At 44.3% G+C, this 26,739-nt stretch overlaps 1 protein-coding gene across 1 annotated transcript in view; it reads left to right on the top strand.

Annotated features, from left to right (window-relative positions):
• The first annotated feature begins 2,683 nt into the window (after positions 1 to 2,683).
• The window catches only part of LOC146080120 (neural-cadherin-like), a 73,672-nt gene continuing 49,616 nt past the window's right edge, over positions 2,684 to 26,739 (top strand). Inside the window, exons 1-4 of the mRNA XM_083187034.1 lie at positions 2,684 to 3,203; positions 16,232 to 16,426; positions 20,304 to 20,529; positions 23,971 to 24,175. Coding sequence (XP_083043160.1) covers positions 2,699 to 3,203; positions 16,232 to 16,426; positions 20,304 to 20,529; positions 23,971 to 24,175 — 1,131 coding nt within the window. The 5' untranslated portion in view covers positions 2,684 to 2,698. The remainder of the gene's footprint in view (positions 3,204 to 16,231; positions 16,427 to 20,303; positions 20,530 to 23,970; positions 24,176 to 26,739) is intronic.

Below are 26,739 nucleotides of genomic sequence, written 5' to 3'. Positions count from 1 at the left end.
GGATCCAGAGACAGTGGAGTCGGACAGTACTGGGATCCAGAGACAGTGGAGTCGGACAGTACTGGGATCCAGAGACAGTGGAGTCGGACAGTACTGGGATCCAGAGACAGTGGAGTCGGACAGTACTGGGATCCAGAGACAGTGGAGTCGGACAGTACTGGGATCCAGAGACAGTGGAGTCGGACAGTACTGGGATCCAGAGACAGTGGAGTCGGACAGTACTGGGATCCAGAGACAGTGGAGTCGGACAGTACTGGGATCCAGAGACAGTGGAGTCGGACAGTACTGGGATCCAGAGACAGTGGAGTCGGACAGTACTGGGATTCAGAGACAGTGGAGTCAGACAGCACTGGGATCCAGAGACAGTGGAGTCGGACAGCACTGGGATCCAGAGACAGTGGAGTCGGACAGCACTGGGATCCAGAGACAGTGGAGTCGGACAGTACTGGGATCCAGAGACAGTGGAGTCGGACAGTACTGGGATCCAGAGACAGTGGAGTCGGACAGTACTGGGATCCAGAGACAGTGGAGTCGGACAGTACTGGGATCCAGAGACAGTGGAGTCGGACAGTACTGGGATCCAGAGACAGTGGAGTCGGACAGTACTGGGATCCAGAGACAGTGGAGTCGGACAGTACTGGGATTCAGAGACAGTGGAGTCAGACAGCACTGGGATCCAGAGACAGTGGAGTCGGACAGCACTGGGATCCAGAGACAGTGGAGTCGGACAGTACTGGGATCCAGAGACAGTGGAGTCGGACAGTACTGGGATCCAGAGACAGTGGAGTCGGACAGTGGGCCTAATGCAGGTGGGGCAGATTTAACATGAGCAGAGAGAGTTACATTTGAGTGGGGGTGTGTTCAAACTGAAATCTAAATTGCAGAGTAAGAATAAAGCAGCCAGTATTTACCCTGCACAGAAACTACAGAATAGAATCTTAGAATAGAATCGCCAGACCATCCGTCGGAAGGGGGTGCGCGCACATGAGACGCTCGCACGCCCCGTTCCAACTGAGCTACCCGCCGGTCCTCGCCGCCGGTCGCCGCTGCACTCCCCCCCTCCCCCCCCCCACCAACCCTGCCAATGTCCCTGAAGCGGAGACGGGCAGGGTCCCGAGTGACTGGGACGCATGTGAATGTGAGACGCTCACGTATCCCAGTCTAATGGAGTCCCTTTTAGCCAGCGGGGACATTCTGGCGAGCGCTGGCATTGTATATAATCCACCCAAATCTAACTCTCTCCGCACATGTTACATCTGCCCCACCTGCAGTGCAGCATGGTTTTTTCCATTTGCTAAAAAGCAGCTGTTTGATCAGGTCTCAGTTAGGCCCAGTGCTGGGATCTAGAGACAGTATAGTTTAACATTATTGGGCTCAATAACGATAATCAGCCAATTCCAGAGCAGGAGAACTATGGAGCTAATGCCAAGGACTGAAAGACAGGACATAGGGACTCATCCTGCTGCGGTTCCCTTCTACGTACATTTGGGGAATACTTAATATTTGCGTCCAACCCCAGAAAACGCTGGGTGTTCCCATGGGTGCGTCCCCTGGCCCGCCCCCCCCCCCCCCCCCCCCCCCCCGGCAGCAGTCTTGGGTACGTACGCCCAGGGACCATTCTGCTGTGGCCGATCGCACTCGGCACATGCACCTGCGCAGAAATGCGCATTTAAAAACCATTGCGCTCGCATGCAAATTCGCCCGGAATAACCCCCATTGTGTAACTAGTAAGCCAGCAAAAGCTTCGAAAACTAGTCTGCTAACTTTTGTGTTTTGTGCATGTGTGAGAGAGAGATGTAGTTTCACGCTCTGCCAGCAGATGGCAGTGTTTCGGGGACTCGCGGACACTATTTATTTATTTACAGTTTCTTATATAGCGCAGAATATTCCGTTGCGCTTTACAATTGACACTAGACATATACTGTATATATAGATGTTGTGTAAAACATCTCTCTGGACCTTAAATTGTGTAGATGCTACTATACTATAATATTACAGAACTATTAGAAGCTCATCCGTGCCCTTCCTGCCTGTGCTGGATGAAGGATAGTTTGTGGTTAATCCATCCTTACAATATATGAATACAATCTGTGCTCAGAGTATAATACGGGTGTTTTGCAAAGTCTGACAACAATGGGGCAGTTTAGGTCATAGATCCCCCTGTGGGATGATGCTAGCACAGGACTGGCAGAAGGTGTGTCTGTATGTAATGTGGCCACTTCTCTGTACCAGGGGCTGGGTGTGAGGCGGTCCCTGAGCATCAGACAGTCACACTGTGGAGACTGTGCAGCAATAGACAGAACTCTCTCATTCCCATCTGCTGGAGCTGCCTGCACCCTCCTGCAACCTTTGCCAGGCACATTTCTGCTGCTGCATGCTGGTTCTCACGGAAAGCAAGATGCTGCTGCTACTATGCCCGGGTATCATGTGCTGCGGAACAGGACATCTACATTGCTGCATTCTGCCAATTATCATCTTCCTGGTGCTCTCAGACATCCGGTGCCAGGCTCAGGCCATTCCACTGGTTCTGGATGAAGAGGACAATGGGCATGGTCCAGTGAACCCCATTTATTCTTCTTCCCCTGATGGGTCACTGGGGATTTTGGGTGTTGCCAAGGAAGAGCTTAAAGATGATGCCACAACATGGTACCCACCAACTACCCAGAGGGGCTGCCAAGGCACTTGTAATAACTTAAAGATGGCACCCTCTAATTATCAGTTACAGCCTACTGCCACTGTACCCAGCCTGCCACTTTCTATGCCAACACTGGCAGAATTGCCCTTGCCAGAAGGCACAAAGTCATATCCTATCCCAATGCCCACATCCTCGACTACTACCATCCAGCTTACTGCCATCTCCCCTCCTGAGCCCACATCACTCCCCTCTATTCCCATCATAAATGCCCTCTCTCAGCCCCATGCCCACTCTGTGCCATCTCTCACAGCTCGGCTCAGGTCTGCCCGTTCCTCTCTACCCCTAGCCACATCCTCATCCTACACTGTGCGAGTCCCTGCAGGTGGTGCCCTCGGGGAGACCATATTCACCGTCCCGGACAGGAGGTACCAGGGCAAGTGGTTTGAGATCAGCTGGCCAAGCGACCCGCCAGTGCGGATAGAGAGCGGATCTGGGCGGCTGTACCTGGCACACAAGCTGCAGGGAGGACAGACGGAGATACAGGTGAAAGTGCACAGCCTGGAGCAAGGTGAGACACATGCAGGAACTAGTGGGGAACACTGGTAGAACACAATAAACTAGGATACAGTCATTGGCCTTGATACAGAACCTATATACGGTAATGCAGTTGTACAAACGTCTGCACGTATCCAATAGCATTGCATCCTGATTATCCTGTATAGCAGCAGATCACCCACTATGTACAGGGGTAGGGGTCCTTGAGTCGACATAAGCATTAGGTTGACAATGGGAAGGCCAACAGTCAAAGGTCGACATCAGTTTTTCAAAATATTTTTACCCGGATGTCGACACAGTCGGCATAAGGGTGCCACGTACCCTTTCATGGCTCAGTGCGGTGGCACACTATTTTATTCTTCCACCACACCATAGTGGATGGTAGAGCATGCAAAACCGCTTGTCGGCACAATGTCGACCTTAGCCATGTTGACCTATATCAGGCCTTGACCTAAGGCCTGTCTGCCCAATGCATGTTGACCTTAATAGGGTTAACCTAAGGACCGTATTCCATGTACCGTATGACTATACTATATGTTACTATAATATAATACAGGGGGTATGCGGTTAATAGGTAGACAGTCAACAGGTCGACACCAAATGTTCGAAATGCACAAGGTTGACATAGACAAAAGATTAGCATGCACAAGCTCGACGTAGACAAAGGGTCGGCATAGGCAAAAGGTCGACATAGTAAAAGTTGTCATTTGTTTTTGTTTTTTAATTTTTTTTTCCCCTTTTCATACTCACGTGCACCCCCACCGGGAATGGTAACGTGTAGAAATTGACAAAACAAAACGTAAAAAACTACCGTCGACCTTTTTCGTGTGTTGACCATTTACACGTCGATCTGTTGTCTATGTCGACCTATTGACTTTCTACCTAGAAAGTGTCTACCATTTAGGAGGCTGCCGGGCTGGAGAGTGACTGTTATATAACTTCCCACCAGCTATTCCCAGTAATATACAAGTACAATGATACAGGGCACAGTATAAGTCTACCTACAGTACGTAACGCTGGCATATGAGGAATGTGACATTTATCAGTATTTCCTATTATATACATTACTCGATAAATCAATTTGTTTAGTACATCACACCCTATTCACTTTCATACAATAATTAATTGTAAATAATTATTATAATATTATAAATAGTATTACATTACATAAATAAATAAATAAAAAACCTACATTTTTCCAGTACAAGATGTATGTGTATGAATAATATTTATCTGCCCCACATTAATAATAAGATTTATATAACTGTTATATGAATCCTATTATTATTATTAGTATGGGGCAGATAAATGTTATATTTATTTATTTATAGTTTCTTATACAGCGCAGCAGATTCCATTACAGTTTCTTATATAGCGCAGCAGATTCCGTTACAGTGTCTTATATAGCGCAGCAGATTCCGTTACAGCGTCTTATATAGCGCAGCAGATTCCGTTACAGTGTCTTATATAGCGCAGCAGATTCCGTTACAGCATCTTATATAGCGCAGCAGATTCCGTTACAGTGTCTTATATAGCGCAGCAGATTCCGTTACAGTGTCTTATATAGCGCAGCAGATTCCGTTACAGCGTCTTATATAGCGCAGCAGATTCCGTTACAGTGTCTTATATAGCGCAGCAGATTCCGTTACAGCGTCTTATATAGCGCAGCAGATTCCGTTACAGCGTCTTATATAGCGCAGCAGATTCCGTTACAGCGTCTTATATAGCGCAGCAGATTCCGTTACAGTGTCTTATATAGCGCAGCAGATTCCGTTACAGTGTCTTATATAGCGCAGCAGATTCCGTTACAGCGTCTTATATAGCGCAGCAGATTCCGTTACAGCGTCTTATATAGCGCAGCAGATTCCATTACAGTGTCTTATATAGAGCAGCATATTCCGTTACAGCACCTTATATAGCGCAGCAGATTCCGTTACAGCGTCTTATATAGCGCAGCAGATTCCGTTACAGTGTCTTATATAGTGCAGCAGATTCCGTTACAGTGTCTTATATAGCGCAGCAGATTCCGTTACAGTGTCTTATATAGCGCAGCAGATTCCGTTACAGCGTCTTATATAGCGCAGCAGATTCCGTTACAGTGTCTTATATAGCGCAGCAGATTCCGTTACAGCGTCTTATATAGCGCAGCAGATTCCGTTACAGCATCTTATATAGCGCAGCAGATTCCGTTAGTGTCTTATATAGCGCAGCAGATTCAATTACAGTTTCATATATAGCGCAGGGGGTAAGAGGGGGTTAGAGGGCCCTGCTGCAAGCTTACAATCTATAGGGACACAGGAGGGAAACACAAAGACAGGCACCAGTAATAGCATAGCTTGTAGGTCCAGAAGGGAAGCTATATAATACATAAGTGCCTCAGAGTGTTATGCGTGTAGAACTTAAATATGATAGGCTTGCCTTAGGAGGTGAGTTTTCAGGGAACACTTGAAAGTTTGGAGACTAGTGGAGAGTCTTATTGTGCGTGGAAGGGCATTCCATAGGGTGGGTGCAGTCCGATGAAATTATATTATATTATAACACTATAATTATATATAACATACTGTATATATAATCATGATTTATTGTAATATGCTACTTGTATTTAACTATTAATTGAATTAAAATATGATTTGTATATGCTTTTCTATACTTCATTCTGTTCTTATCCTTTGAAGACTGCAATTGGTAACCTGAAATATGTCAGGGCCGAAAGGTCCACACAAGCATTTGGTCGGCAATGGTAAGGCCGACAGTCAAAAACTCATGTCGACCTTTTGACTGTCGACCTTTCCATTGTCAACCTAATGCTTGTGTCAATCTTCCAACTGTGTCAACCTTACCCATGTTGACCTATTTCAGGTGACGACTGAAGGCTTGTTGACCTTCAGTGGTCGACCCAATACATGTTAAACTAAAAGGATCGGGATGCCGACACCAGAATACTGACAGTCACCATGCCGATTGGTTGAGTATTTGGGGCGGGCTCGTGTGTGCCCAGGCAAGGGGAGGTTAGGTTTAGGCACTAGTGGGGAGACTTGGGTTTGGCAGTGGGGGGGGGGGGGGATTAGGCTGTGGGGTTTTATGTTTAGGTAGCAGGGTACAGGGTTTAGGGTTAGACAGTAGCGGTGAGGGTTAAGGCCAGGGAGAGAGGGTTAGAGTAAGGGAGGTAGGGAGTTAGGGTTAAGGTCAGGTTGCAGGGAGAGAGGGTTGGAGTAAGGGAGGTAGGGAGTTAGGGTTAAGGTCAGGATGCCGGGGGAGAGGATTGGAGTAAGGGAGGTAGGGGGTTAGGGTTAAGGTCAGGATTCAGGGAGAGAGGGTTGGAGTAAGGGAGGTAGGGGGTTAGGGTTAAGGTCAGGCTTCAGGGAGAGAGGGTTAGAGTAAGGGAGGTAGGGGGTGAGAGTTAAGGTCAGGCTGCAGAGAGAGAGGGTTAGAGTAAGGGAGGTAGGGGGTTAGGGTTAAGGTCAGGATGCAGAGAGAGAGGGTTGGAGTAAGGGAGGTAGGGGGTTAGGGTTAAGGTCAGGATGCAGGGAGAGAGGGTTGGAGTAAGGGAGGTAGGGGGTTAGGGTTAAGGTCAGGATGCAGGGAGAGAGGGTTGGAGTAAGGGAGGTAGGGGGTTAGGGTTAAGGTCAGGCTTCAGGGAGAGAGGGTTAGAGTAAGGAAGGTAGGGGGTGAGAGTTAAGGTCAGGATGCAGGGAGAGAGGGTTAGAGTAAGGGAGGTAGGGGGTGAGGGTTAAGGTCAGAATGCAGGGAGAGAGGGTTAGAGTAAGGGAGGTAGGGGGTGAGGGTTAAGGTCAGGATGCAGGGAGAGAGGGTTAGAGTAAGGGAGGAGGTAGGGGGTGAGAGTTAAGGTCAGGATGCAGGGAGAGAGGGTTGGAGTAAGGGAGGTAGGGGGTGAGGGTTAAGGTCAGAATGCAGGGAGAGAGGGTTAGAGTAAGGGAGGTAGGGGGTGAGGGTTAAGGTCAGGATACAGGGAGAGAGGGTTAGAGTAAGGGAGGTGGTAGGGGGTTAGGGTTAAGGTCAGGATGCAGGGAGAGAGGGTTGGAGTAAGGGAGGTAGGGGGTTAGGGTTAAGGTCAGGCTTCAGGGAGAGAGGGTTAGAGTAAGGGAGGTAGGGGGTGAGAGTTAAGGTCAGGCTGCAGAGAGAGAGGGTTAGAGTAAGGGAGGTAGGGGGTTAGGGTTAAGGTCAGGATGCAGAGAGAGAGGGTTGGAGTAAGGGAGGTAGGGGGTTAGGGTTAAGGTCAGGATGCAGGGAGAGAGGGTTGGAGTAAGGGAGGTAGGGGGTTAGGGTTAAGGTCAGGATGCAGGGAGAGAGGGTTGGAGTAAGGGAGGTAGGGGGTTAGGGTTAAGGTCAGGATGCAGGGAGAGAGGGTTAGAGTAAGGGAGGTAGGGGGTGAGGGTTAAAGTCAGAATGCAGGGAGAGAGGGTTAGAGTAAGAGAGGTAGGGGGTGAGGGTTAAGGTCAGGCTGCAGGGAGAGAGGGTTAGAGTAAGGGAGGAGGTAGGGGGTGAGGGTTAGCTTACTGTATCAGGATCCCGTGTTGGTCTTTTGGCTACCTGCATACCCACTGCTGGGTTATACTATATATATCTCATCTGCAGTATATGGTCTTGACAAGCGAGATCTATGTAGTGCGGCAATGCTGAGCTTGGCAGGGTCACTCCAGCTTAGGAGCCTTGTAGACTTGCTAGCATTGCAGGCCCTGGCACCAGAAGGTGTGGGTCTGTACACTTCACCCCTCTACTAGCCCCCCCCCCCCCCCCATGTTATGGGCAACTCCACCTGTTTTCATTTTTAGAAGATTTAACCCTTTGAGTGACAAGTGAATTTGTCAAAAATAGGTGTGAAAATTGCCAAGCAGACATTCTTATTCATCGTAGCGACCTGCAATGTTACCTTATATAGGAAATATCATCTTTTCTTACACATCATTTTTCTTTGAATTGACAGTATATAAATGTGAGCGATGTTGGTATTTTTAGCGGATATGTTGAACATTTCCCACAGAGATGTTGGCACTCAAAGGGTGAATAAATTCACCCCTGTGTGTGTCTGTATAATCTACAGGGCAGACTGTGTTATTGCTGTTATAATGTACAGACGTGCACGTTCTGGAAGATACATACAGTTTCACAACAGAGTTAGGCACCCTGACTCTCCAGATGATGCAGAACTATAATTCCCAGCATGCACTTGCAGCTGGGAGTCCCATGTCCAGAGGGTGTGGATCATTAGGACCTCTATTGGTTGACAGGCAAACGGTTGGTACATGCTATAGGTCGACATTGCCAAAAGGTTGACACAAGCAAAATCTCGACATGGAAATGTCACCACAGGAAAAGTTCAACATAGGCTTTTCACTTTTTTGGGTGTCTATGTGGAAATCTGTCAACCGGGTCCCCTCGCTGTGCTCGGCACACCATTATAAATTAACTCTTTGCCCCCTTGGATCGTGACCTAAGAAAAAGTTGGTGTAAAACAAAAATCATGAAAAAAGTTTTTTTTAAGTGTTGACCATTTTTCATGTTGACAATTTACTTGTGTCGATCTTTTGTCAATGTCGACCTATAGCATGTTGACCGTTTTTTTTTTTTTTTTTCATGTGTTTGACCTTATTACTGTCGCCCAATTGACTGGATCCCAAGTCCGGTGGGTAATATGTCTATAAGACAGGAAACAGGCTTACGAAAGCTTTCCGGAATATTTCCATTAACATGATTTCTGATTATCCGTCTTTCTCCCCATGCAGTCAGCAGCGTGGCTGCACCATGACCGTTATCTGTTATAGGAGTATTGACAGCACATTTGCCTTTAGGGAGGGTCTGGCAGTGAATAATGTAGTTCAAGGTTATTTGGTGTGTGCATCCGTTTATATAACAGTCACTTCAGTAACAAGACTGTGCTCAGGACACGCGGGCGCGCAATGAGGCTCGAGGTAGAGAAATTCCATACGGAACTAAGGGGTTTCCTCATCATAAGAGCAGTTCCGTTCTGAAACTCTCTGCCAGAAAATGTGGTAACAGTGATTACAGTAAATGAGTTTCAACTAAAACTGGATAAATTCTTGGCCATAAAGGCAATCATATAATTATGACTTAGTCTAGTCATGATTTAGGGGGGTATTCAATCCCTGCTGCTATTTCCGTCAGGAGAAAGATCGGTGGGCGCCTTTTCAATTCTGTATTTCCCGACAGCATTGAAGCGGCAGCTCGTCTGGAATGGACCAGAATGCTTAAAAGCAGTCGGGCCCGTTTTGCTAAAAACAGCCGTGTAATGTGAAGATCACCGCCGTGATCTCAACAATCCATGGCCGTTTTCACAGACACGCCCCCTTTTCGCTGATTGGCAGGCGGGACATTGAATCCCACCTGCCGATAAACTATTGAGCAGACCGAAAACAAGCCAGGGTCTTGATTGTCGGGATGTACCGACAGTCGGGATTTGGGATTGAATTACCCTCCTTAGACTAGTTAAATAGGTTGAACTCAAAGGACTGACATCTTTTTTTCGACCTAAATTAATATGTTACTATGCTAATTGTACTACAAGACTTGGGGGGTTATTTTGGTTCACTCTTTCTGACAAATTCCTTCTTAGATGGACAAAACCATGTGCACTGCAGGGATGCAGGTGTAAAATGTGCAGAGAGAATAAGATTTGGGTGAGTTATTTTGTTTCTGTGCAGGGTAAATACTGGCTGCTTTATTTCTACACTGCAATATAGATCTCACTTTTAAGTAAAACCACACCCAAATCTAACTCTCTCTGCACAAGTAACATCTGCCCCACCTGCAGTGCACATGGTTTTGTCCATCTAAGAAGAAATTTGTCAGAAAGAGTGAACCAAAATAACCCCCTTGGTTATGCAGTATTATACCACTACGGATAAATAACGTACAAAAATATACAACACACTCTAGACAAAAAGAATAGCAGAATATTTAGGATTACCCCAGTGTCACATAGTGGAAACTGATGAATATTTTCCCATGACAATTAAATTAATATAATAGAATTCATAATTAGCAGATTTCAAGTATATATTACTACAATGCACAGGGATAAAGCACTCGGCAGTCGAATGTGCCCGAACTCAATCAAACACCCAAATACCTGAGTGCCAAAACTCTCCCGAGTGCACGAATGCAGCCAAACGCATCTGAACGCCCAAAATCCCAAACTGCGGGAATGTGCCCAAGCACCCAAACTCTGCCGAGCATGTGAACGCGTCCAAACACCCAAAACCATGAGCACCCGAGCACGCCCAAACACCATAAGATGCGGCATCTTTTTTTGGCCACCCCCTGACACTTCCCAGTCAGTCACCATCCAGAACCTGCGTGTGCAAAATTGGGATAGATGTGTGGTGCAACTCAGGCGCATGCACGGAGGAGAAGCATTGACTGTTTGCATGCATGTCTGCATATGGTGCAACTCTGAATCAGGACATTACATTAATGGCAACTGTACTAAATATATACATTCATTACCAAATGACTCATATTTTCTGTACTCCTGCACTGCTCTGTGGATATGTTACACTGTACTGTATCAGAAAGGTCATATGGGGCCTGTTACCTGATCTGCACCTTGAGGACATCGTTATTTGGTTTATAAATAGGAATAAACAAAATCACTTATCATAGAATTAGTATGTGTTTTATTTAGCTGTGTTATATTATTAATGGTCCTCTCGCAGCCATTTGGGATTCACGGATACACTGTTTATCTTCAGCTGAGGGATGAGCGTAAATATTAACACTGTCATTACTTTCATTGTATCTTTTTCAAGAAGGAAAAGTTTAATATTTTCATTTGGGGATGTCGGTTTTCCCTTATCTGCCAGCATCTGATTGGTTGGTTGCCTGTCAGTATCTACAGTAATTGGTTAATAATATACAGTTATTTGATTGTGAACACTGACATGGGGTGGTCCCGGGGGGAACTGGTAGGGGTGCCTGGGTTGGAGGATTAGGAGGACCGAATCAAATTATTTGTGCTCAGTGTCATAGGCAGAACCAGTGCTTGTGACTTCCAATTAAAATACATGTAACAAGAAAAGTGAATCCTGTGCCTCACCACTTAACTCACCCTTATGGGGCCTACACACGCAGCGATTTTGTGTCATTTTCTGAGTGATCAGATTTAATTTGACTAGATCGCATAGAAAATGACCCTACATCGCTCTGTGTGTAGGGGCCATAGTGATAGCGATGCGCGTCACTATCACTATCGCTGGGCGAAGTAGATCACACATGTATGATAAATGTAGTGAGATCGCCAGTGTTCTCACCGGAGACCACTGTCCCTGACAGATTGCTCGGCACACATTGCTGACACATCACTATGGGCCTTATTTTGGTTCATTCTTTCTGACAAAATCCTTCTTAGATGGAAAAAACCATGTGCACTGCAGGGGGGGCAGATGTAACATGTGCAGAGAGAATTAGATTTGGGTGAGTTATTTTGTTTCTGTGCAGGGTAAATACTGACTGCTTTATTTTTACACTGCAATATAGATCTCACTTTGAAGTAAAACCCCACCCAAATCTAATTCTCTCTGCACAAGTAACACCTGCCCCACCTGCAGTGCACATGGTTTTGCCCATCTAAGAAGGATTTTGTCAGAAAGAATGAACCAAAATAAGGCCCTATGTGCTGAGTGACATGTAAACACAATTTACATAACTTGGTATTTTTTTCTGAATTTCTTTATAAGAAACCTTTGATCACATCCATGACACTCCCAGAACACTTGCATGACAATCCCAGAGCACACCCATGACACTCCCAGAGCACACCCATGACACTCCCAGAGCACACCCATGACACTCCCAGAGCACACCCATGATACTCCCAGAGCACGCTTATGACACTCACAGAACACGCCCATGACACTCCCGGAGCACACCCATGACACTCCCAGAACAGGCCCAAGACACTCACAGTACACGCCCATGACACTCACAGAACACGTCCATGACACTCCCAAAACACTTGCATGACAATCCCAGAGCACACCCATGACACTCCCAGAACACTTGCATGACAATCCCAGAGCACGCCCATGACACTCCCAGAGCACGCCCATGACACTCACAGAACACGCCCATGACACTCCCAGAGCACACCCATGACACTCCCAGAACACGCCCATGGCACTCCCAGAACACGCCCATGACACTCCCAGAACACGCCCATGACACTCCCAGAGCATATCCATGACACTCCCAGAGCATATCCATGACACTCCCAGAACACGACTATGACACTCACAGAACACATCCATGACACTCCCAGAACACGTCCATGACACTCACAGAACACGTCCATGACACTCCCAGAGCACACCCATGACACTCCCAGAACAGGCCAAAGACACTCACAGAACACGTCCATGACACTCACAGTACACGCCCATGACACTCACAGAACACGTCCATGACACTCCCAGAACACTTGCATGACAATCCCAGAGCACACCCATGACACTCCCAGAACACTTGCATGACAATCCCAGAGCACGCCCATGACACTCCCAGAGCACGCCCATGACACTCACAGAACACGCCCATGACACTCCCAGAGCACACCCATGACACTCCCAGAACACGCCCATGGCACTCCCAGAACACGCCCATGACACTCCCAGAACACGCCCATGACACTCCCAGAGCATATCCATGACACTCCCAGAACACGACTATGACACTCACAGAACACATCCATGACACTCCCAGAACACGTTCATGACACTCACAGAACACGTCCATGACACTCCCAGAACAGGCCAAAGACACTCACAGAACACGTCCATGACACTCACAGAACACGTCCATGACACTCCCAGAACACGCCCATGACACTCCCAGAACACGTCCATGACACTCCCAGAACACGCCCATGACACTCCCAGAGCATATCCATGACACTCCCAGAACACGACTATAACACTCACAGAACACGTCCATGACACTCCCAGAACACGCCCATGACACTCCCAGAACACGCCCATGACACTCCCAGAGCATATCCATGACACTCCCAGAACACGGCTATGACACTCACAGAACACGCCCATGATACTCCCAGAACACATCCATGACACTCCCAGAACACGCCCATGACACTCCCAAAACACGCCCATGACACTCCCAGAAGACACCTATGACACTCCCAGAACACGCCTATGACACTCCCAAAACATACCCAAATCACCACCTTTTTTCGGTCACTAGGTCATCACCCAGTCTCCATCTTGAATCACTCATGTATCGCAGAAGCCATCACAAGTAAAAGCACTGTAGTACGCAAATGTGTTATGCCATCACACTCATTGGTGTGCATGTGTGCAGTAAGGAATACATTTTTAGTTAATGTGCAATAGCAAACATTGATTTTGCTTCCACCACTGAATCCGGATCAAGATGACTGGATAAGAGTTATAAACAAAAATACTAAGAATATTGTTTATCGGCTAATAATTAAAGCTGTTAACCATTAAAGCACTGTGGGGTAGATGTATGAAGCAGCGATAAGGGAGGATAAGTGAGTCAGAGGAGAAGTGACCCATGGCAACCAATCAGCTGCTCTGTATAATTTTATATTATTATGCAAATGATAGATGTTAATTCAGTGCTGATTGGTTGCCAAGGACCACTTCTCCTCTGGCTCTCTTCTCCTCCCTTATCGCTGCTTCATACATCTACCCCACAGTGCTTTAATGGTTAACAGCTTTAATTATTAGCCGATAAACGATATTCTTAGTATTTTTGTTTATAACTCTTATCCAGTCATCTACCCCACAGTGCCTTCCTGTCCCAAACCTACGTGGAAATAAAAAGGCAAAACTTTTTTCGCAGAGCTTCTTTATGATCCAGCACATAAGTGCAAGCTCTGAGGCCAGAAAGCTGACCCTGAAGAACGTCAATGTGGAGAAGTAATGCGAAATGATAGAGGTTTAGCAGAGTCCCTTAGATCTTGAGGCAATAACTGATCTGATGAATTCTATTGTAAACATATGAACATGAATAAACATCAGAATGGGGCTTAGTTCACATGCGGCATACAAAGCTTATTTTTAATTATGCTTTCAATAAGATCCATTGGCAGGAAAATGCAGTAAGTGGAGTGCGGACAGGCTTTGGTGGTCACTCTAAAGGAAAATGCAGCCATGCCTAAGGGATTAAACAGTTCCTGAAGATGTCTCATATTAAACTCCTGGAGCTACTAATCCCGGGACCCTCCAGTCCGCAGCCTGATCATTTTCTGCTGAAAAGCCCTTTAGTAAATGAATAGGATCTTTAATCTTCCCACTTTGTGACTGCTCAGGCTTCATGGGATTAGACAAGATTTTTCCTGTCCGGCTGCTTTTGTTGGTACTTTTTCACATACAAGTTCCAATATGTCATGGGCCCTCTAGATAGAAGGTCGACTATTTAAAGGGATCAAATTAAACTTCTTTCTATTTATCCCATTGATCTAATTAGAAAAGAAAACTCTGCGGACAGAGCTGGTCTTATCTTTTTGTAGTTGGAGCTTGTTTAGGAGCCTCCAGAATTTTTGTTGTTGTCGATTTTTCTTTTTTATGCTTTTTAATTTAGCCTTTGTTACCTTTGTACATATAATTTATAGTTCTCTTGTTATTTATTTATGTATTTACAGGTTCTTATATAGCGCAGCATATTCCGTTGAGCTTTACAATAGGAGACAGTGATAGAACAAACTGGGTATTTACAGATGGTATAAAGAGGGGGGTAAGGAAAATATTCGCTCTGCGGATGCACTCCAAAAGGACAGAAATTAATTAACACGTTAAAAACTTTTCATCTTTATTTCGAAAATTATTAAAAAGGTTTTTTCAAAATCCTGTGTCCATTTTAATCAATGAATTTACAGGAAAGAGCTCCTACTTGCAGTGAAATTTTTGAAGGAGTTTTTAAAGCGTTTTAGACACTTAACACACAACATATAATGAAGTGCTAATTGCACTTGTGAAGAAAAGAGAAGAAAATGTGTATATAGATTAAATAGGTTAGGTATTAGGGAGATAATGATCTTTGATAGGTATGTGATAGTTTGAATAAAGATTTTGTTTTAATTATGATTTTGTGTCTTTATTTCTTCATGTCAGTATTCTTGATTCTTTTATTCAAACTAGCTGTAGTAGGTGTAAGTAGCTATGTTTTTTTAATATTGAGGTATTTCCTCTTATTTATTTATTTACACAATGATAGCCCAGTTGTGTTATGAACAATTATGGGTTCCTCATAACACACATAGGATCATTTCAGGGATTTCTCTTGCTCAATCTACACAGTGATGCTTCAGAATAGCTCGCTTTCCCTGTTATGTATAGATCAATATCCCCATCTAGTGGCTGATCCTGAGAATTGTCAGCATTCGTCACTTTGTTTCAATATTTATATACATATATAAGATGGGTGTATTATTTATTTATTAACAGTTTCTTATATAGCGCATTCATATTACGCAGCGCTTTACAGAGAGAATATTTTCCTTACCCCCCTCTTTATTCTATATGACATTTGCCTGGATGGCACCCCCGCCATATTAAATAAGGCGGCATTTTGTGAACCCCTGAAAAAAGTTAATATACAGGGGTAATCTATTGTGTGCGGAATACCCATATCCCTACTCCCCTACTTCCCCAGCATCTATTTACAGATGGTCAAAGGTATGAGGGCCCTGCTCAGAAGCTTACAATCTATAGGGAAATCGGCATTAGTTCCACCAGAATGCATAGGTTCCTGGTGTACTGTATGATATGTTGACCCAGCAGTTTGGCCAGGGGTCAGGAGGATGGAAAATGTGAAAAAGAAAGAGAGTGGATATGTGTGGACAGTTGTACAGTGGGGATGTGATTGGATAGGAACGGTATATGAAGGTCAAGTGTCTCTTTTTCAACATAAATGTCTTTATGTAAACAGCAATCTGATATATTGGGGTCTAATTATAAAGAAAGTACGGTACGATGATATACTGTATATACTGTTGCTATGTCTCCTTCACTTGTGTATCTGCAGACAGCGACTGGTACTTGTGTCATCTAACAATAGTTGTTCCCAGAGAGGAGAGCTTAGAGTGGACCATGTACCCATTCCCATACCTGGCTTGTGTCGACCCTGAAGCACCAAGAGGCACTTTTGTGTACCAGCTACTGGCCCATTACTACAATGATGAGAGCTCTGGGGGTGGGATATCTTACTACCTCATGGAAGGTAAGTGCAGTCTCTTCAATACCATTGCTACTGTGGGGCGTTCGGTGTTATTAGACATATATATATATATATACAACAATAGTGTATTGGCGCTGATGTTGTTCCCCTGGATTGGATGTTCCAGCTTTTTAGCAATGCTGTAGTTTTCCCAGGTTGAAAGACAGCAAGCAGTAAGTCTTATTCAGAATTTTTTTATTTTTTATTAAAAAGTTCTGAAATGTAATATGGCACATGCCAACATATTCTTCAATATTTTTCAGAAGAGGTACCCAACGCGTTTTGTCCTTAAGTGGACTTCATCAGGGGTAACAGTTTCTCTAATGAAACATTCAATTGAATGATGTTATAAATGGGCGTATCGTAAGATCACGAAAGTAAAAGGTTCCTTTTCCTTTTGAATTTTCAAAAAGGTGAGACCAGATAGAAACAATAAAATGAAACAGGACTCAGGAATTGACCTAGTTCAATGGGTCTTGCAGTCTCAGAGTCTGAAGCAGATTGCTGCCTATTTGCCATTAGTATTTGATTCTGAATTCATATTACGAATACAAAAAGTCATACATTCGGCGATCCTACTAAAGTTTATAGAGAAATGCGGCCAAGTTCTAACTATAGTCTAGTCATTCGTACATCCGTTCGCGGCCGTGAACATTCGTAAAAGTGGCAACTCAGCAGAATTTAGCCATATGTAAATGTGCAAATGTGCGGGTCCTGGCCGTGAAAGGGATCATTTGGGAACGAAAGGGTACATTCTTACCCATTCGATTTTAGTAAATTTCCCTATTAAAAGACAACATAAAAGAAAAGTATTATCACTGGCACAATTAAAGCTGCTTTATGAGTGTGTAAGGCTCCCAATCAAATATGTAAACAAGAAAAGAGATCTTTAAAACTATTTTGTTTTTTGTTCTTTTAAACGTACTCTCCTCTCCCCTGACTGCTAAATAATAGCTTACCACACACAGTTTTTAATTCTAATCATGATCTTTTAGATTGTGATTTCTACAAAAAAAATCAACATTCACCATATGGTTAGAAAACTCGGTACTTGTGAGTTATCCGGACGCCCGATTTCTAAATCGGGTCGGATCGGGCACATCGCATCGCATCGCATGCGACCATCGGATGCGATGCGATGCGATGACCCGATTTTTCCATAGGAATCAATGTTAAAATGGACTGAGTCCATTTTAACATGGAATTCAATGGGAAAAAGGGGTCCTTTTCATACCCCTACTATCCAAGTGGGCATGGAGTTGGATATAAACCTGTGGCGAGCGTAGCGAGCCACCGAGCCCGAAGCGTGGCGAGCGGACACGGAATACCGTCCCCTCGCGGGGCTCGCTTCGCTCGCCACGCTTCGGGCTCGGTGGCTCGCTACGCTCGCCACAGGTTTATATCCAACTCCATGCCCACTTGGATAGTAGGGGTATGAAAAGGACCCCTTTTTCCATAGGAATCATTTTAACATTGATTCCTATGGAAAAATCGGGTCATCGCATCCGATGGTCGCATGCGATGCGATGCGATATCGCATCGCATCGCATCTGATTGTATGCCTTAACTTAAGGCATACAATCAAAAAATCGGGCGTCCAGATAACTCACAAGTACCGAAAACTCCATATCTTTCTTCATTGATTCTTTTATCGGTATGTACTAATTCTTTGTGAATATATATTTTTTGGACATCTGATGTTAACAATCACTGCATTTCTGTTATATTTGAACTTTGATATACAGTCATACTTACATTTGATATGTTTTTACCACCTGCAGTGTTTATCTTTAAAAAAAAAAACCCTGATGAAGTATTTCTAAAGACGAAACGCGTTGGATTGTCATCGTCCTCAAAGAAACAAATTAAGATACCACACTATTTTATAACTTTTTAATAAAAACTGTTAAATTCATACTTGAACAATCTGTTCATCACACATAAGGTGGTGGAATCCTTTGGCGCTCTCTATCTATCTCTATAACCATACCCATTTGTCTCCCACTAACAGGGGGGTCTTTTTAGAGTAGCAGCCTTCTTTGTGGCGCGACTAGAGTCATTCCTTGTTGTGCAAGAAAAGAGATATATACAGGACTTTGGTATTACTGATAAAAAAATTACAATAATATATAAAATAATAAAAAAATATTATACATACAAATAAGTATAAAAATAAGAAACATATAAACATCAGTAAAATATTGAGAATTCTCAAAAGTAGAATCGTTAGTAGTATGTGAGTAGAATTATGAGATTTGAATATTATAATGTATCTCAATAATTGAGCAATAGTTATCAGACTGGTAGTGTCTCTTTTGTAGCAGAGTATTGGTAAAGTGTCTTTTAATCCAAATGGGAAGATGGTAAACGTCTTGGGTAATGCCCAGTAGAGGATCCTATACACTTGTTTGAACACAGGCAGTCACTTATGGTAATGATACCTTGCTTTGTGGCTGCATGAAGAGACTGAGATTTTGGTAAATGATGAACTGGTCCGGAAGACAGGGGTACGGCAGTCTGGAACTAGGGGGTGCTCAAAAAACGGCTCAGTGCGTTTCAACATGTGACTACGTCTCCTTCAGGAGCTGGAATGAGCTGTTTGTGTAGGGAGGCTCATAATATACCCTATTCTAATTAATTGATATATCCCAGGTGATCATAGTAAAAGTGGCAGGTATACATTGGTATACATAGAGTTTTGTAATCCTGATAATGGAATATATGTCTATCTCTATTTACTAAATCAAGGGGTTGAGGCCAGTTAGTCCAAGTTGGTCCACATAAAGTGGACATATCCAGTCTGTCCAGCTGCAGGATCTGTTGTTTGTGAATGGCAGAAGTAGCAGTAAGAAGCCATCCGTGGTTGGTAGACGTGCGTCACACCATGGCCCACATCGTGGTTGGCGGAAGTAGCGGTCGGATGCTATCTGCAGTGGGTGCAAGTATATTGTTTAAGGAATTCCGACATATACTGCAGGTTAATTCTGCTGGTTATGAGTACAAATATACCACGTGATCTCGGTATTGAACACCGCTCTAAAAAAAATGAGGAGAGATAGAGGTCTGTCACAGGAACAAGAGGCCTTTATTATTTCTTCAGTTTCATTCATTTTGTCACATAATTATTTCTTATTTTCTAACACTTACTATCTCCAGGTAATGGGAACGGCCATGGGGACCAGATTCACGCTGAGTTACGCCAATCTATACATGGGCGAATTTGAAGACGTCCGTGTATGGGGCAGCGGATTAGGCACGGATCTGGTTTTCTATGGCCGTTATATCGATGATCTTTTTATTATTTGGGATGGTGATTTTATTTCAGCACAACAGATTGTTTCCTCACTGAACCACAATTCCTTTAATCTTTCTTTCACTTTTAATTATCACCCTTCACATATTGACTTTCTAGATACTGTATTTCTTTGGACATAAGAGACTCACACATTATCACGTCCATTTACACTAAACCAGTAGACACACATTCTTATTTAAACTTTAATAGCTCACACCACAAGATGAGGAAGATAAATATCCCCAAAGGACAATTGATGTGTCTTCGATGCAAATGATCCTTATTAGAAACTTTCTTTTTCTAAGTTTTATATGTGATAGACATAAATTCCATTATCAGAATTACAAAATTTATGTGTGGGTCACATGACCGGAGCTGATCACGTGACCACCAAACATCTCATATCAGGTCAAAGTCTTTTACCTTATACTTATAATGAACACAGAGGTGTGAATGTAATTTGAAACAGCATGGGGGGGGGGGGGGCTTACATATACCCTCTTGGTGCTGGTATGTTCACATTAACTATTATGGAATGCATATATGGTCGCCAAGGATCATGCTAACCTGTTACATTGTCTTAAGGTGCAGACCAAAGGTTTCAGGTCAATAAGGATACCGGAGTTATCAGCACGACTGGGTTACCACTGATCTGGAATAAGGAATATGCTCTCACAGTGCAGGCTATTGACAGACATGGGAAGAAGAGCCCTCATGCGTCTATCTCTATCCTGGTCGGATTGCGTCCTCCACAGTTTACCAATATGACTTATAGTCTGTTTGTCCCAGAGAGTACAGCCATCGGGGAGAAGTAAGTACAGACTCCACTAATAAACACGTTATCGCTGTGTAGCCGTGCAGTAAGAATATATGTCACATGAGCAACAATAGCTACGTTACATACTGATAGACGGCAGCAGTCCCGCTGCAGGTACGGCTACCAGTACTACTACAGGTACTGCTATAGCTACTACTACTAGTACTACAGGTACTACAACAGTTACTGCTACTAGTACTACTACTACAACAGGTACTACTACAGTTACTGCTACTAGTACTACTACTACAGCTACTACTACAGGTACTGCTACAGGTACTGCTACCAGTACTACTACAGGTACTGCTACAGGTACTACTACCATTTCTGCTACAGGTACTACTACAGGTACTACTACAGCTACTACTACTACAGGTACTACAGGTACTACAACAGTTACTGCTACTAGTACTACTACTACAGCTACTACTACAGGTACTGCTACAGGTACTACTACCATTTCTGCTACAGGTACTACTACAGGTACTACTACAGCTGCTACTACTACAGGTACTCATAGGCGTGCGCAGCACATTTTATTAGGAGGTGCACTGTCAAAGCGGTGTGCCTAGTACCACCTATTGGTCATGTCTAACCCCGCCATTGGGTCTGTCTAACACCACCAATCAGACATGTCTACCATCAGCTATTGGCACTCACTACAATATAAAACATCTCTCAGCCACACCATAATCTCCTGCCTATTTCAGTTTTAATATTCTAATTACTCTGTGTAACAGTACATGCAAATAAAGTCAAAATCATATCTGGATGACGCAGGTATGTAGTGATATGACAATGGTGTAATGCAATTAATAATGCAAAACGCACATAATTGATTGATTGGCGCTTATTTTAATGGAATACAGGTCTAAAAAGCAAAAGTCTTTGGTAAAAGGTATTGCTGGTATTACTAGCAGCAATAAGTGTGGGGGTGGGGGCTCAGCATTAGGGGGTGCCTGTGCACCCTTAACATTCAATGTGCGCACACCTATGCAGGTACTACTACAGGTACTACTACAGGTACTGCTACAGTTACTACTACAGGTACTTCTACGGGTACTACAACAGTTAATGCTATAGGTACTACTACTAGTACTACAGGTACTACAACAGTTACTGCTACTAGTACTACTACTCCAGGTACTGCTACCAGTACTGCTACAGCTACTACTACCATTTCTGCTACAGGTACTACTACAGTTACTGCTACTAGTACTACTACAGGTACTACAAGATTTGCTGTTACCAGTACTACAGGTACTACTACAGATACTACTACAGTTGCTGCTACCAGTACTACAGGTACTACTGCAGTTACTGTTACCAGTACTACTACAGGTACTACACCAGTTACTGCTACCAATACTACTACAGGTACTACTACAGGTACTGCTACCAATACTACTACAGGTACTGCTACCAATACTACTACAGGTACTACTACAGGTACTGCTACCAATACTACTACATATACTACTACAGGTACTGCTACCAATACTACTACAGGTACTACTACAAGTACTGCTACCAATACTACTACATATACTACTACAGGTACTGCTACCAATACTACTACAGGTACTGCTACCAATACTACTACAGGTACTGCTACCAATACTACTACAGGTACTACTACAGGTACTGCTACCAATACTACTACAGGTACTGCTACCAATACTACTACAGGTACTGCTACCAATACTACTACAGGTACTACTACAGGTACTGCTACCAATACTACTACAGGTACTACTACAGGTACTGCTACCAATACTACTACAGGTACTGCTACCAATACTACTACAGGTACTGCTACCAATACTACTACAGGTACTGCTACCAATACTACTACAGGTACTACTACAGGTACTGCTACCAATACTACTACATACTGTATACTACTACAGGTACTGCTACCAATATTACTACAGGTACTGCTACCAATACTACTACATATACTACTACAGGTACTGCTACCAATACTACTACAGGTACTACTACAGCAGGTACTGCTACCAATACTACTACATATACTACTACAGGTACTGCTACCAATACTACTACAGGTACTGCTACCAATACTACTACAGATACTACTACAGGTACTGCTATCAATACTACTACATATACTACTACAGTTACTGCTACCAATACTACTACAGGTACTGCTACCAATACTACTACATATACTACTACAGATACTGCTACCAATACTACTACAGGTACTACTACAGGGACTGCTACCAATACTACTACATATACTACTACAGGTACTGCTACCAATACTACTACAGGTACTGCTACCAATACTACTACAGATACTACTACAGGTACTGCTACCAATACTACTACATATACTACTACAGTTACTGCTACCAATACTACTACAGGTACTGCTACCAATACTTCTACATATACTACTACAGATACTGCTACCAATACTACTACAGGTACGGTACTTGTGTACTAGCACGGCGCCCACGATATTTGGTTGCGCAACTTTTAATCGCATCGCATGGCATACACCCGATGCAATGCGATGCGATTTAAAAATGTTTAAGCCCCCTATACGATGTTTAATTGTATAAGCACTCTAATGGGGGCTTACAATGTTAAATGCACCCCCACGCCACCCCCACTATGAACGTGAACCCGAAGCATGGCGAGCGCAGCGAGCCCGCGAGGGGCGGCGGTACACGTCCTCCGACCTTTTCATACCCCCACTATCCACGTCGGCGTGGAGTTTATTTTATATAGTGCGGCGAGCGGAGCCCGAAGCGTGGCGAGCGGACGCGTATCACTTTACATGTATTACTACTACTACAGGTACTACTACTAATACTACTACAAGTACTGCTACCAATACTACTCCAGGTACTGCTACAAGAGCTAAAGGGATTATTATGAAAACTTTTAATGGTGTTGGCTCCGGAACCTCTTCCTGGGCTCTTCTAACAGCAGACCCCTGCTCAGACTCCCTGCGGGAACGTCCTGTAGTCAGCCACCTGACTCCAATTATATCCCACTAGATTGGTAATTCTATATTGTTTTGTTACATATATCTACATTATAGAATGTTTTATGCCACCTGTGTGTTACTAGCACATTCTACAAGAATTCAGGCAGGGTATGTGTCATAGGGTTGACCAAACTCAGGTTTACAGTCAATAGGTCGACACCAATTGGGCGACAGGTCATAGGTTGACACAGCAAAAATGTTGACATGAAAAAGGTCGACATGAGATTTTCCCAGGGTTTTTTTGGTGTCTATGTTGACTTCTTTTGCCTCCTGCTTCTTTGTCATGAGGTTGCGATGCATATGGTGGAAACAGATTCAACAGGATTTCTAGCAGTGCTAAGCGAAAGATGAGTTTTTAAACACATTGATGTAATAAAACCTTTATTTCGGCATGGTGTCCCTTTGCCCCCTAGGGTAGCAGTTGTTGAAGCTGTGTCCTTCCAAGGAAAACCGCTCATCTACACCTTGCTGATGAATCCGAGCGGCCTGTTCACCATCAAGCAGAAAAGCGGAGAGATGAGCCTGACGCACACTGTGGATTACGAGAGTGAGCATCATTTGTACCACTTGCTGGTGAAAGCTGTGGAGGAGGAGAGCGGATTCAGCAGCGTCACTGAGGTACCGGCCCCGTATTTCTCTGCAAGAAACTTATAGCATGAGAGGTCGCATCGCGCCAGAGACAGTGGGGCAGAGCAGCAGGACACAGAGAAGGCTTAAAAGCAGTGGGCGCCAAAGCTGTGATCATGGGTACAGAGTGGGGGTGGAACCCAGAGCTGCAGGGCGAACTCCAACAAAAATCTCCTGCATCTGTTACCGGAGGCATTCTTGTGGCTATAGTCAGAGCCGGCCCTAGCCTAAATGACACCCTAGGCAAGATTTTGTCTGGTGCCCCCTAGCGCCGCCACTAGTTCTGCCTCTGACCCTGCTCTCCTTTCCCAGCACCATCAACCCTCATCATAGCAGTCATCATTTTGGTGCTCCTACCCGCAATATTTTAAATAGAAACAGGGCACACATTCGGTGCGCAGCCAAAACAGGGGTGTGTTCTTGCTGGGAAGGGGCATGGCCACACAATAGTACCCCCAATTCAAATTATGCCACACAGTAGTGCAACTTTATTCACATTATATCATGCGATGGTGTCCCTTATTCATGTTACATCACACAGTAGTACCACTTTACCTTATGTACATTACTACTTACATTATTCACATTATACCCTTAGAAAATATCCTGAAAAAATATTGTATTTTAAGCACCTCCATGGCCACACTGCAACCCAGCACAAAGCAGTGTGAGCTGGGCAGAGGAGAAGAGCTGCAGCTGCTGTTGTCACTTAAGGGGAGGGGGCCCGGGGCCCCCACTGGGCCCTTCCATCAGACTTTGGCCTGGGTAATTTGTACCGCCTACCCCTTTCTCTCGGCACCCCTGATAATACCACACAGTAATGCCCCTTACACATGACACACATTATTAATGTCCTTATAACCATAATACCCCTTACACATTATGCCAACCTTTATTAATGCCCTTCATACACATAATTACACACATAATGCCCCTTACACATATGTTGCACATTATTAATGCCCTTATACACATGACCCACATAATGCCTGTAACACATATGTCGCACATTATTAATGCATTTATACATGACACACATAATGCCCCTTACACATATGCTGAACACTATTGCACAACCAACCCACCCGCAGACAGCACTTGCACAGCCGCTAACACTGTGACCTCTGCCTCTGCTTGGATACAGATGTTTCCTCATACATCTTGTCTCAATAGGCCATGCAGCTCCTGGCCAGTTCTGCTAACGTTGGGTGTCTTTTTTTTGCTGAAAATTCGTCTTATTTGCCTTGTTATGAGCAGCACACACAAGGAGCTTCCAATGATTAAAATGATATGTGGCAAGCCTATATTCTGTGTGCGACTGTGGCTGTACCTGCATATGGAACGCTATGTTACAGTAATTTCCATGAATACACTATTTCATATGCAGATACAGCCTCACTCACACAGAATATAGGCATGCTGCATATCATTTTAATCAGCAGAAGCTGTTGGTGCCCCTAGGCATTCCAAATGCCCTAGGCAATTGCCTAGTTTGCCTATGCCTAAGGCCAGCTCTGGCTATAGTGGTGCAATAAATCCTTTAGGGCCGTTCTATCTGCAGGGAGAGGGGGTTAATAATGTTTTGCTTAGGGGTGGCCAGACACCTAAATTTGCCTATGTAGATCATACATCCCACCCTTACACATGAAACCTCCTATACATTACCGATACATCTAGCTTGTGAGCTGTTAGGGGGTCAATCCTTTTCTAAGAGTGCAAAATGCCATTGCTGCTGCATTTTAACGCCAGCAGTGGCGCCTGAACCCACTCCCCACTTCTCACAAAAGCGCTTGGAGCTCTATAGGACAGCGAGCGCTTTTGTTCAAATCTGGCAGTGCGGCCACTGCCAAGATGTCTTGCACCCATGAGTCCATCGCAGCTAATTGGACTGGCCGCTTAGTGACGGTGTGATTTGTGCGCCCCTTGTCATTCTGTTACAATGTAACAACTTTATTGAATAACAAAAATTGTATCGAGTTCTGTTACTAATTAACTCATATCGCCTATTGTTTAACATATAACGAGAGATGTGTAAAACCTTCAACAGAGACAAAGTGGAGAGGCTGCCCATTGCGACCAATCACATTTCTAGCTATAATTTATCTAGCACAGTCCATGGGGATATGGTCGTATTGTTGACCCGACTTAGGTCGACAGTCGTTAGGTCGACACCATTGGGTCGACAGGCAACAAGGTCCACAGGGTTCTAGGTTGACATGGATGAAGGTCGACAGGTGTCTAGGTCAACAGGGGACAATGTCGACAAGGTTTTAGGTCGACAAATGTGTTAGGTCGACATGGGTTAGGTTGACCGGTCGCGAGGTCGACACAGGTTTTTTTCACTGTTTTTTGAGCTGACATGTGCCGACAGGCGGTATTTCATGCCCTACCATCCACTAGGTCGTGGTGGGAGAATAAAATAGTGTGCCCGAAGCATGGCGAGCAATGCGAGGGGCTGCGGCTGACTTCCAACTGTGTCCATGTCGACTGTGTCAACATTTAGGGAAAAAAACTGTGAAAAAACTGTCAACTTTGCGACCTATCGACCTAACCCA

The sequence above is a fragment of the Crinia signifera genome, chromosome 5 (assembly GCF_055691185.1).
Source record: "Crinia signifera chromosome 5, ASM5569118v1, whole genome shotgun sequence".
In the NCBI taxonomy this organism is placed as follows: Eukaryota; Metazoa; Chordata; class Amphibia; order Anura; family Myobatrachidae; genus Crinia; species Crinia signifera.
Note: the sequence above shows the minus strand (reverse complement) of the source record. Positions and strands in the feature narration are given on the sequence as shown.